Source organism: Augochlora pura, chromosome 5, assembly GCF_028453695.1.
Source record: "Augochlora pura isolate Apur16 chromosome 5, APUR_v2.2.1, whole genome shotgun sequence".
Classification (NCBI taxonomy): domain Eukaryota; kingdom Metazoa; phylum Arthropoda; class Insecta; order Hymenoptera; family Halictidae; genus Augochlora; species Augochlora pura.
In genome coordinates this window covers 7,044,875-7,057,862 of record NC_135776.1, presented here as the reverse complement: position 1 = coordinate 7,057,862, position 12,988 = coordinate 7,044,875, and the positions used below count along the sequence as shown (strand labels likewise).

Genomic DNA, 12,988 nt, shown 5'->3' with positions numbered 1-12,988 from the left:
ACATAAAAATAGAAAGTCTGAAATCATTAGAACTGGATAAGAACGATTTGTGACAGAGTACTGGTATTTTCTTTAAGGATACATGAATCTAAAATTTGAACATAATATTTTACGTTCTTTATGTTCGACAATCTCTAAAATTACGTTTTATAATATTTATTTCAAAGATATTCTGTTATCTGAATGTGAAATTGAATCATGAAATCAGATGCATTGAAACGTTTAGAAAGGCTTAAGTGAAAAAATAATAGTAAGTGTTGTAAATAAAGTATTAGTTTATCTTCGTGTGTGCGCGCCTCTTTCTATTGATAAAGTCATGCTACTGACAAGTAGTGCAAACTTCTACCAATTTTTAGAACTCACCACGCACTCTAAATTGTGTACTATGTAGGTTTTAATCATGTGATTTAGTTTCTTAATAATTTTTAATATACAAGAAAACTTCAGGTGAAATTGATCTAATAACGCCAATCCTTTACGATTGGAAATAAATGAAGAATAAGAGTTTCGGAGTTAATTAGAGAAGGATAAGGATTTACGATGATTTGCAACATCCTATTTTGATTACCCAAGTTTTAAATTTTACAAAATTTGGTGATAACGTTACGAAATTACGAAACTTTGTAAATTATAAGACTTGAAATCAGATTTTTCATAGACACCATTCTAATATCAGTTTAGATCTATATCAATGAACATTCAGTTTTCATTGGGTGGGAAAGTAGTATTAAAAATCGATATCTTTTCGACAAAACTATCTTTTCTATTTTCAAAACATTTAATATCGTAGTTAAAATAATTTGTGCGCCAGTGTCACCTGTACGTAGAGATTCGTAAGCAGAAGAGTTAACTAAAGAATAGTTACCATACACATGTAAGATTTTCGTAATAATAAGCGTTCGTGAGGAAGCGCGCGTATATATAAGAATGCGAGCGTCACGGCATGATTGAGTAGTACAGAGTAGTCGGTCGGAGAAGGAGGGATAGTTATCAAAAATTTGCGAACTGTAAATCATATAAAGTAAGTGATCTCGTGCAGCATAGTTTCCATTGACATTCAGTTTGACCATATAAGAATGGCCAGCATGCTTCAATCGTTGATTGTCACAAAACAAAGTCGATACAATGCTATCGTGAGAGATGAACTTCAATTGAAATGTGCCATTCTGAATCTTGTCAGTCAAGGTCAACGTGTGGCACGAAACGAAACATGATTTTAGTTAGATGTTTCGTTATAAATGTATTTTATTTATAGACACATAACCTCTTAGGAACGTGAGAGAGATTGTTTAAGATAAATTAGTGTAGTTTATAAGGCTATCAGTGTATTTTGAAATTAATATGATACAATGACATTTCAAATAAAAAATGTTAAAACTGACCGATGTCGATTTGTTATATTTATCAAATAAGTTTAAATAATTCAAAGCAGAATATCTGAATTTTTCTGTCCGATGATACATAAACAATATTTGAGTATATACAAAAATATATAATACACAAAAATTTATAATATTTAATAATAATATTCAGCATACTTTGCTGGAGTTAGAAGTCAGCAGTGAAACATGTAGTAGAATTATTTTTCTGCTCACAGAATGGATTATTCTTATACAAATTTTGTAATCTTTATAGAATGTTCAGCGTGAGACTTTTGAAACGGTTCATAATGCCGATTAGACAAATAAACACTATGCCCGCTAAGAGAAATAAACTTCCAAGTAGTGATCAAGTATCTAAGCCTCAAACTGCTCCAACTACACCAGGTAGTGAGCCAGCAAAGAAATTAAATCCCGAAGATCTCCATGTCATAGGTATAATATAATTTGTATGCGATAATTGTAATTATAATTGTAGTGACTCATACATCTGTTCATATATTTCTGAAGTAACAAGAAACTTAAGAAATATAACATGACATTTATTTGTTTGTGTCAATTAACTTCGGTAGCGACTTGTTTGTTAGATTTTCACATAGAATTCAAAACTTTATATATAATTTGAACAAATAAATGCAGCAGCTTAATATGAACAAATATTTGAATCACTGTCAATTATGGGAAATAAACTAAATGAACAAAAACAGAGAAATATTATATTATTTGCTTTAGGAGCTGATATGCATTATGTATCCAATTTTGATAGACGTGTGTTAGTATGGGTTAAAAAATATCCTAGTGTAGATCGAGTTCCACGATTGGTGCCGTGAGTATAATCACAGTGTATGGCATTAAATTACAAAAAATTATTATCAATACAATTTACATTCTCTATTAGATGGAGTACTATGCAACGAGCAAATACCACGGCAAGAATTCGTGTATGCTATGTAATGATGGTTGTTTCGGTAATAGGTTTCGTATATGCTGTTGTGTCAGGTAAAAGGGAAGCATCGAGCGGAAGACATATTATAGGAGAAAGAATGAAATGGGTGGAGGAACAAAGATTGAAGGGCATTGCTGAAGCAAAAGCAAAAGCTGAAGCTGAAGCAGCAGCTGCAGCTCAGAAATAATAATAGAATGACAATCAAAAAATTTAATAGCAATGTATTAAAATACTCCTTTCACTATTTTATTATTAAATATAGCTTATAACTCTACAGTATTGAAAAAGCAATATATATGTTGTATTGAACACTTTTGGGAACTTTGTACAATAATCTAAATTATTCGGAGTATATTTTAAAGTAGATGTACATTGTTTATAATTATTCTCTTGTTATTACTTAATAAAGATGCTACACATGGATCAATTACATATATTATTTCTTTTACTTACATGTAATCCTTTGGTAAATAGGAACTAATATGAATAGCATGAGATAGGTATTGAGATAAAACAATGATTTTATCAAATAAAAAATGCAGGTAAATGTTATGTTACAAATGTATGAGCCATCTGTATTTATAAACAATATTTCTAATTACACTTCATTCCAATTTTTATTCAGCTATAGAAACCACAAATATAAATGCAGTCGTTTTAATAACCATGTAAATATGGTGTAGCTATGTAAATAATCAACCAATCTCAACAATATCGTATAGAATCACCAATATTATAATATTACGAGTTTGTACTAAATGGTTTATAAAAATTGCGACATCTTTCATAGTATATTTGAACTGTTCGTTTTTTCACAACTTCTTCCACGCTCAGTTCTGATTGCAACAAGCGCATAGTACTTTGTTCTTTCCTTAATGCTTTAAGAAGCTCAGGAGTATTGTCACCATTGTCCCGCTGGTCTTTTAACTTTTTTACTTTATCTCTTGTAGCATTGAAACATTTTGTGATAGCCTGTTCTCTTTTCACGTGTCCCATATGTATTTGATCATATAAATCTTTGCACGTTGCTGTTGGATCAATCTGAGCTTTAAAAGATTCTGTTGGTATTGTTGTATTTAACACGTAAATAATTTTGTCGTCTATCTGTCGCATTTTCTGGAGCGCATCCTGAAACAGAACAAAATTATATTATAATTACGAAATATACTTAAAACATGTTACTGCAAACTAAATACTGAGAAAGAAAAATGATAGAACGTAATAATTATTTTAATAAATAATTTTCATCATTTTGCTCTGCAATATTTAAAATACTGTGTACGTGTCGTATGTGTAATGAAAAAATCTTATATAAATATATATACACAATGCATCGCAATAATTGCATCGCAAGTACATATGATAACCTAACCTCATAAGATGCTTTTCATATTACTATAACACAGGATGCCGTCAATTAAAATATTAAATTTAAATTTTTTGTTAATTGGTTTCCCAAGAATATTCTTTACTGAAAAATTAGCATATCCACAAGATATTACATAAATTGCGGTATAACCTTACTAAACTGAAAATACATCGTTGTGTATGTATTAAAAAGATACAAGATGTTATTGTAAAATATTGCTTTTATTATTATATTTGAAATTCATTAAATTCAGACTTGGTATTGTTCACATTATTTTCATTTATAATAATAATACCTGAAACTGTAAAAAGTCACCGCATTCTACACTCATGGCTGCCATATTTACTACCGTACTATCGCCCAATAATGCATGCAACAGATAAACATAACAAGCAACGAATAATTAATAACAATTACAATTAATCTTTTATAATTTTTATTAATGATTAATGACTGTTACGAGATATATTATTCACGTATGTTATTGCTTTATGTAACTTTTATTCATTCTTTGATTAGCGAATGTATTATACTCCCTACTACATAATCAGTTTTTAAATTATTTATTGTTGGACAATCTATGTGAATAATATATATTTACACAGTTTTACGTATATGTGAAATGGTATTATTAATTGATTACTCGTGATTGTTAGTAGATTAAAAAATTGATTATGAATAATCAAATTTATTCGTAAATATTCAGTTCAACGCAGCCTTATCGAAATAAAACTTACAGTTTCAATAACAAGTTTTAATTTAACTCATTTAAAATTATCTTTTGTGAATAAAGTCAATCAGTTAGTCTTTAAAAAAAATTAGTTAATCTTTAAAATACATACATATAACGCACGTTGTAAGTGTAATAAAAAGGTGTAATAAAAAATCATAGTCATTAGTTTTGCAGTTGATATATTTTATAACATTAAGAACAATGTAGAAAAATAGAAAATTTTTAAACGCTGCACGTTTGTTTCAAAGTATTACAATTTCACTTGTAATCCTAAGGTCTGCAGATCTTTGGCCATGGAGGTCTTTACTTCAGTAGACAAAGTGGTCAGAGGTTTTCGTGTAGGTCCAACTTCTACATTGGTAAACATAGTCATCGCTACCTTCATGGTTTCCACCCAGTTACCTACAAATTCAAATTAACACAATTATAATTTAGAATTTTCTGACTGCACTCGTTCAATTATCCAAGCACCCTTTTCCATGCATTACCGTGTTTCGATATAGTAATCGCAGCCTTCGTCAACGTATCTTGCAGTTCCCTTGCTTTCGTAATATTTCCGGCCTTCCATTGAGCAAGAATTTCCTGGGAAAGTTCAGGCAGCATGTTTATGGTTGTTGCAATGTACGAGTCTATTCCATGCGCACAGCCTGCGTTCACCAACTGGAAAAATGCCAAATAACACGAGTCGTTATATTTATTCGATTACATCTCTTAGCTTTAATTGCGACGATTTTTCATTCGAAAAATAAATTTATAATTATGTACAACGATGCGCGAATTGGATGAACTTTTAAAGTCTGATAACAAGATGAAAGATATCGAAATAAAGTAGAGTCAAGAAAATCGTTTTAAGAAATAATTTGCATTGAAATTATAAAGGATGCAATAGACACTGCAACTTGATGGTTTTCTTAATGGTATAATAATAAACAGGTACCTGATCATTGCCGAGGAGGACTGTGTATTTCTTGTTGGCAGCATTGCACGCTTGAATACATTCGTCCAAGTTTGAGCTTGTGAATTTGATTCCCACGAAAGTCGGGATCCTGTCACCAAGGGATTCCAATAATTGTCCCATATGAACTGAAACGGCGATTTCAATCAGCACGTGGAAATATTCGACAATAATGTATATGTAAACCTTATTACGACGATATTATGTTATGCTCGTTTAGAGTGCACGATTCCTCGTATCTTTAACAATTTACTATGGAATACTACTTACTGTGAACGTTCGTGAACATCGGGATGTGATAGTAGAGAAGCGGCGTGTTTGGTGCAGCTTTGCTCACCATTTCCAGATATTCCGTCAATTGGGTGACTGTTGTTGGCTTGAAGTACAGCTCGGGCAGGCATAATATAGAGTCAGCCTTGAGGCTTTCGGCATGCTTGGCCTTCAAATAAAAATATCGATTCCACGTTATAACTCTCCCATTACGGTAATTAGAATTCGAATGCTATGCATTCGTGACAGAATTGAGCAGTTGCAATTTCAAATAATGCAGATTAAAAGAATTTACGAACAATAATCTGTTACTCTCAATATATTAAAATGATTAAAGAAAGAATTTGTTAGTTCATATTTCTTACAATTGGACTATTTTTATTTCGCAGAAAAATTCGTACTTTAATAATAATAAGAGACGTATGAAAATATAGTTTGGATGTACAATTTCGTAAAAATAATTTTCGTACAATGATTGTATGCAATTTGTTGTTACTATAGAATAGTTTGTAAAATACGTACGAGCTCCAACACATCTGGGAGAGTTGTGCCTCCTACTTGGATCATCAGATGTTGTTTGGTTGTTTTTACAGCATTCGCCCAAGCTGTAGCTACTGCCTTTCTTTCGGCCACTGACTGGGACGTACCTTCTCCAGTGGTTCCATTTACTATTAATTAATTGTACTCGTTAATTGTTTAATAGTACACAATTTTTCGAAGGCGAAGTAATATTTCCTAATTTTGGAAGAAAATCTGTACGATAGTTCTTTTGCTAAAATCTTGTTATAATAACAAAATAGGTTCGTTGTTTAATTCCAACATAATTGTACTTGGCACAAATTTAGATTAAAATGGCGGCATCGTTTAGTTTAAATATTATGAAAGCATTTGGCTAGGAGTGAAATTCGCATAATGATCCCGAAATAATAGAAAGTGTAATTTTGGCTTACCCAGAACTCCAGTGACATGCTTTTTAACCAAAAACTCAGCATACTGTGGGATAACTGCCAAGTTCAGTGTTTTTTGGCTGAAGCAAGCGAAAAAAGTGTTAAAAAGAATTTTTGCTAGATTGTGTAATAAAAAAAATAAACTGTAGAAAATTGTAGAAATATCGATATTTTGTATATTGTAGTACTAATACAAATTAATATTATAGTAATGATTTCTATAATTTAATACTGCGAATTTCCAAATTAATTTCTATTATCATAATATGTTCAATATTCACAGTTTTTGTTACCCAATATTTTACATTAATCCTTAATAATTTTTTAATATTTCCTCAAGCTATTACCTGTCATTGTTGAAGGGTGTGAATACTGGGACCATAAGTCCTTTGAACGTAAATCCTGTTTTCTACAATAAAAAGATTATGCATCGTGTCAAAAATACCATTTAAATTTCTCTTAAATCGTAAGTCTACATCAAATTACTTTCTTGTTCAATAAATACAGTTTTAGTTAATGCAATATAAAAGCAGCATGCAAAATTAAAAAACGACAATACGTGACAGTAATTTTGTCAATTTCATACTTGACAATATTAAACGAAGAATATTTAAAATTGACGAACGAAGCATTGTTACAACTACTTTATGAGACAAAAACTTAGTAAATTAAATAATGTATTATATGCATTGAAATTTCGGGATTCTTGTATTATTCAATTAATTTCGGCGAAATGTTACATACCATCATGTTGGCTGTGCGCTGAGAACTCGAATGCGACGAATCAATTGGCATACTGCATTATAAGACACACCGGAGGGGAATATTTTGGTCGGCAGCGATAAGATTGTACCTACTTCGTATCAATTATCACGTATCTCTTGTTTACTAGCTTTTAAAACTACTCTCGTGTGTTTTAATCGTATATGATAAATTCGTAATCAACACATTTTCGTAACTGCAGTGTGATTTATAATAATTATGCAAAATCAACAAGAGATACAACGTGCATACAACTTCATTGCAGATATGTAATTTACCTACAATCGATCACAAAGAAAATTATCGCGTGAATCATAATTTAAATGACATAAAGACAGATTTCTTAAAAAATATCTAATGCACCTACTGTTTACCGCATGATATTTATAGCATGCATCTGAGAAATCAACATTCGAAGAGAGAGAGAGAGAGAAAGAGAGAGAGACAAGATAATTCGAGATAAAGGTGTCCGAAAGAAGTTATCTTGTTGCTGTGTTAAAACGAGTTATAGTAATAACAAATTTGATTTATTGTAACACATTTATGACAACATGTTTACAAATTGTTATGCCTCCTTGTTATCGGTGGATTTTTTTGGCATCCTACCAGAAGCTAATTATACGAATTGATCAGTTAAAAAACCGTAAAAAATTCCTAAAAAACGAAACAAATATTTTTAATGCCCCATCTGCTTCGTGCAATTAGTGTAGATAATATTTGTTTAGTATCAAAAATCCGTAGTCCGATGATAAAGCGATGATAGGATCAAGGTGAACAAACAAAAAAACACTCAGGATTATTTATAAAAATGCTTTTTATGTTTATTTACATGTAGGTATCCTTCTGTTCAACAATGCCTGTGATATATTTCGCACATATTTCGTAATGATCAATTATACATAAACTTCGAAATGATCGCATGCGTTCTTTTTTTGTTTCTGTTAATGAGTATTACATACGCGTTTTGTTCTTGGAGGCGATAACGTTAGGCTACGCGAGAATAGTTATACACAACAACGTCGAAGAGCATTCTACTATAAATGACATCTGCTACTCGTAGTACACAATGTCCTCCGCACGATGCACCGTCATTTTTGCATTTACATAAACTGCCACTTTAACCCAACGAAGTTCGTGCTATAGTCAGCGAAATCGTCGAGGTTCTATTAATTGATGACATGTTTCCATATTCTGTCTTCGATCTCCTCAAGTATTTGTCGCTGTTAACCCTTTGCGCTCTGAGGCACCACTAAAATTGTTACAGCACGTTCCAAAATCATTTTTATGTTACGAAAAATTAGGTTTCAAAAATTATCAAAAGTATAAGTGTTGTTTCATTAATCGCAACATTCGATTTCATATGCATCAAATACATTTTGTCACATAAAATGGAAATGCCATGCGTTAGAAAAGTTATTTTAGAATTACAGTTAAAACGGCTTCGAGTACAAAGGGTTAATAGAACGTCATAACTTCTTGCCATTTCAAAAGAACGATTTTCATTTATAATCTACGATGGAATCGTTTAAACGTATACTTTTGCCATTAGCGTTAACATTACTAGAATAATTAGTATTACTTTTTAATCCTCCGTGCGTCGCGTGTTCTTCACTGATAATGACGAATGCTCTAATTAACTAATCGTTCAGAGATCGTAATCGTCGAAATGAAAACTGCGGCCGATTAAATTATTTCTGTCACGATTAGGTCTCGCGAACAAAATACGATTAATTAACACGCAATCGTTTTCCTTTTTTCCACAGTCGAAGTAGAATGTTTAAAATAATCGGATAATTAGGCTCGTTGATCGTCAATTTAATTTTGTAAAAAAATTGACTGAACGAAATCGAATTGTTCGGTTCCACAGCCGCGATCATTTTCGTTTCAAGCGTGGACGCAGCCATGCTATACTACTCTCCGCGATTACATACTTCTAGATAAAGTCGAATCATTTATGTAATAACATGTAGCGATGATGTAACCGGACGACGTGGCGATTATCTATACAATATTGTTAGATATCTAAGAACAAGATGCCACGCGAACCAAAATGGAAAGCGTACGTTTGTTTCGAAAAATACAGAATGTTGCGTGTTAAAGATATCAAACTCGTGTAATAGAAAAACCACTTCTCCAGCTATTGTTCCAAATTAAATATTGTACTAAAATTGTTTAGCGTGCGAGAAACTGAAACGATAGGAAAAGAAACAGTGGCAGCATCAACCCTTTGCACTCGAGAATATTTAAACACGACATTTCCATTACTTTAACTCGCGCGACAGTGTTTTTAAATATAAACAATCTCGGTAATTTAAATGTTATTTTAGTACGTGAAGAAATGATTTTTTCAGCGGTGTCCGCAAGTCGCTTCTCGAGTGCGAAGTGTTCGAAGCTGTTGAAAATAGGGTAAACGTTCACGATAATCGTCCAAATGAAAGTCATGGAGGGAGCTTTTAATGAAATAACGGGTGGTTTATTGGCATAATTACAAACGTTTCTAGGGAGTATATTAAATTATCGTTCGAACCTTAATTAAATTGTGTAAGTAAGTACGTTCATATAGAGTCGATGAAACAACACTGCGAACCAATTCGAGGCGTCTCGCACGTGTATGAAAAAATAGGTTTACGGCCTGTCTGCGTTTGTTCCGCGAACGAAGGTTTAACATCGTACAAAAGTTGTCTCAAGTATAACGTTGAAGCAAGTTTTCTAGAGAAGAAGCGGCCGTTGTAGGACCGCTTTCGACGCTATCGTGACGAGGTTGTCACCTTTCCCAGGCCCTGGGTCACGTAAAAACTACTGTTCGGCGGATGGTTAACAAATCGGCCGACTATACAATCAATGGATTCACAGAACTAAGTAGTAGCAGCAACATACACGATGCACCCAAAAATAGCCGACCCAATGAGAATGCAGTGGAAAAAAACGAACCACAAACTTTTATTGAATCTGTCATGTATGTATAATATATATTACATAATATATATCCGTGAATGTTTTTAGGGTGATACATATACGTTGATATATGTATTACTTTATCGTTAAAACTCACACTTATGAAAAAGACATTTTTATTAAATGTTATTAGACAGATTAACAGCCGCGGCCGGGCCAGCCTGGCCATATGGCAGAAACGTTTTTTTTATTAAACTGTTCAATCAACTTCTCGTGTTATCGATAACGTTCTTGTCTTTCTTTGGCTTCGATTGCACGAAGGTGCACCGCAGAATTCGTAACCGTTAAGAGTAACGCGTGCCGATTGATTCGACGACAATTGTCACTGTGAATTCCTGTGGAACAATCGAAATCATCGTCCTGGATTATTTTATGCAATTTATAAGTGCTGGGAACCGTGGTATTTCTTTTATTTTAATGATAGTTTGAAATTGTATTGTATGTTAAATGGCCAGTTTGACGGAACCGTAATTCACGTGGTCGACTGTTTTCGAATCATCCGGCACATTTAAGCCTATACATGCATCGATACACGTGTACTGTGCAGAGGCAGAAAGTTGGCTGGTGGGGAGAACACGCGTTTAATTGGTTGTGGTTCAACTTGTTAGGTATTGGTTCACGTGATTATATCATTTAATTGGATCGTACAGTTGAAAGTCCGAGAAAGTAAATTGAAATGCTGTTATATCTACTATGATGCCGATATAAAAATTATTGAACGAGTTTCATTAAAATTCAACAATGAAGTCTATTTATTAGGTCTCGTAATGAAAATGTGTTGAAACGTGATTATGTCATTGATTTATATTACCTTCAAAATAAATATAAACTCACGGTAAAAATACAATTACAGAAATAATAGCATCTTTGTCATAGTTATCATAAAATAAGGAATCCATTATTGTAACATCAAATTTGAACAAAATCCCGGGAAGAAATTAAATTATAATTAAAATTTTTTCTGTTAACTGCATATTTAGTTTCCACGTTTGATAAATACAGAACGGATTTCATGCATTTATGGCATAATTGGGTAGTCACAATTTAAAATATAAAAATTCAATGACTTATCAAATGCCAATTCATTACCTTTAATCTAATGAAATAATTAAAGAAAGAATTAACTTGCTATTTAGTCTTTATTCCTTGTCATTAATGTAGACAATATTCATTTTGCCTAATAATAAAGCAGCTTAAATAATCAAACGGTCTCATTTTCAGAACCGACTGTAAGATCACATATGAAAGATACAGTCCATCCAGTCAATTTTCCAGCTCCGTTCAGCACAATCGTATGGATCTACCGAGCATCAGAACTATTCGAACTGCGCAAGACCGCAGTGGCGGTGGGCGGGACCTACTCGACCTAGCGACCAATCCTCCGGTACGTATCCCCGCTCCCAGCGCCTAGGGAGTAACCTAACCGAACGGGGCGGGGTTTATATCGAAATTCTCATCGTTTCCCCGCCCACATATCGCAGCTAATGCTCGGTAGAACTGCGCAGGCCTAGTCCCGCGCAATTATACATACACGAATGCAAATAGTTTTATCCATTTAGTTATTTGTTTAGATATTACGCGCACATATTTAATGTAACAGCTATCGAAGAACCACGGATATGTACAATATGGATATGCCCGATCAGTACATAGTATAACATAGTTATAGCAATAATTCCTTTCGAGTGCGTTGGAACGCGCTTCGTACATGTTTCCTGATCGAAGGTTCGATTTGATCGTAAAGTTTCATCGATTCGGCCGACGGTCAATGTCGCACGAGCTCTCCCGTATTCGGGCACAATCATGCTAATTTTCTGTCTGTGTATATGTGAGCGTGTGTGTGTGTGAATAACCAACGATACCGGGTCTCTGTGTGTGTCTCCTGCGCGCGCGCGCGTCTCTGTTCCTCCGTGACTGTTCTCTACGCATCTGTGTGTACCATTGTCCGTAGCGAAACAAACGGAATCATCGGACGTGGACGGCGGAGCGTCTCCGCCGTCGTTGCCTTTTAAACACCCTGTATATCTCGCGCGAAAGTTCTCACCGTTGATCCGACGAAGTTTCGGTACGTAATTAGAAAGCGTCTAAAATATCCTCGTGCGATCAACGATTAATCAGCTCATCGATCGCGGCCTTATTCGAAAACCTCGTATCGAACGTACTCCGGTTTGGGGGGAGGGGTGGGTGGTGGGGGGATGGCGACGCAGTTCGTGTTCCTCCGTTTTACCTCCTCCCGTTCGAACCCGAACGGTTCTTTCCCCCGTGTGGATTTTTGTTCTCCCGTCGTCGCCGATGAAAAGAGAAATTAATACTGCATCGTTCGCGTTTTCAAGCGGCTCCGGAGTAGCCCGCTCGTGAAATGTGCTTAATGAGAATGGTCCCAAAAGTTTTAAGAAGTACATAGAGGGTCGTTTCCCGTTTTGATGGAGTACAATGTGTAGGTATTTTTTTCGTCTTACAAATAGGGGGTTTCTCTTTTTCCAACAAACTTTTCGGAGCCCGTCGCTGGGAAGGATCTTTTCTCCAAAGCATGAGCGCCGTTACGGTAAATGGAATCGAGAGGAGAGAGAGAGAGAGCGAGAGAGAAAGAGCGATAGAGAAAGAGAGAGAGATAGAGAGAGAATTAGAGGGAGAATGAGAGAGAAACAATCTTACGAAGTGGTCGGCGGTGC

The 12,988-nt window shown here is 34.0% G+C and overlaps 3 protein-coding genes across 3 annotated transcripts; 1 reads left to right on the top strand and 2 right to left on the bottom strand.

Annotated features, from left to right (window-relative positions):
• Positions 1–882: 882 nt before the first annotated feature.
• Positions 883–2,757, top strand: LOC144470250 (UPF0389 protein CG9231). Its single transcript, XM_078181194.1, has 4 exons — positions 883–1,021; positions 1,636–1,814; positions 2,112–2,205; positions 2,278–2,757. The coding sequence occupies exons 2-4, from the start codon at positions 1,637–1,639 to the stop codon at positions 2,510–2,512; spliced, it is 507 nt and encodes a 168-aa protein (XP_078037320.1). The 5' UTR covers positions 883–1,021; position 1,636; the 3' UTR covers positions 2,513–2,757.
• A 106-nt stretch (positions 2,758–2,863) lies between these two features.
• Positions 2,864–4,053, bottom strand: Ccdc58 (Coiled-coil domain-containing 58). The gene is made up of 2 exons (XM_078181195.1): positions 3,990–4,053; positions 2,864–3,453 (listed from the first exon to the last, which is right to left on the bottom strand). Exons 1-2 carry the CDS (start codon positions 4,032–4,034, stop codon positions 3,067–3,069), a joined length of 432 nt encoding a protein of 143 aa, XP_078037321.1. The 5' UTR covers positions 4,035–4,053; the 3' UTR covers positions 2,864–3,066.
• Positions 4,054–4,595: 542 nt separating this feature from the next.
• Positions 4,596–7,425, bottom strand: LOC144469952 (N-acetylneuraminate lyase B). The gene is made up of 8 exons (XM_078180702.1): positions 7,344–7,425; positions 6,947–7,008; positions 6,603–6,679; positions 6,175–6,320; positions 5,653–5,821; positions 5,365–5,510; positions 4,916–5,087; positions 4,596–4,829 (listed from the first exon to the last, which is right to left on the bottom strand). The coding sequence occupies exons 1-8, from the start codon at positions 7,392–7,394 to the stop codon at positions 4,678–4,680; spliced, it is 975 nt and encodes a 324-aa protein (XP_078036828.1). The 5' UTR covers positions 7,395–7,425; the 3' UTR covers positions 4,596–4,677.
• Between the last annotated feature and the right edge of the window lie 5,563 nt (positions 7,426–12,988).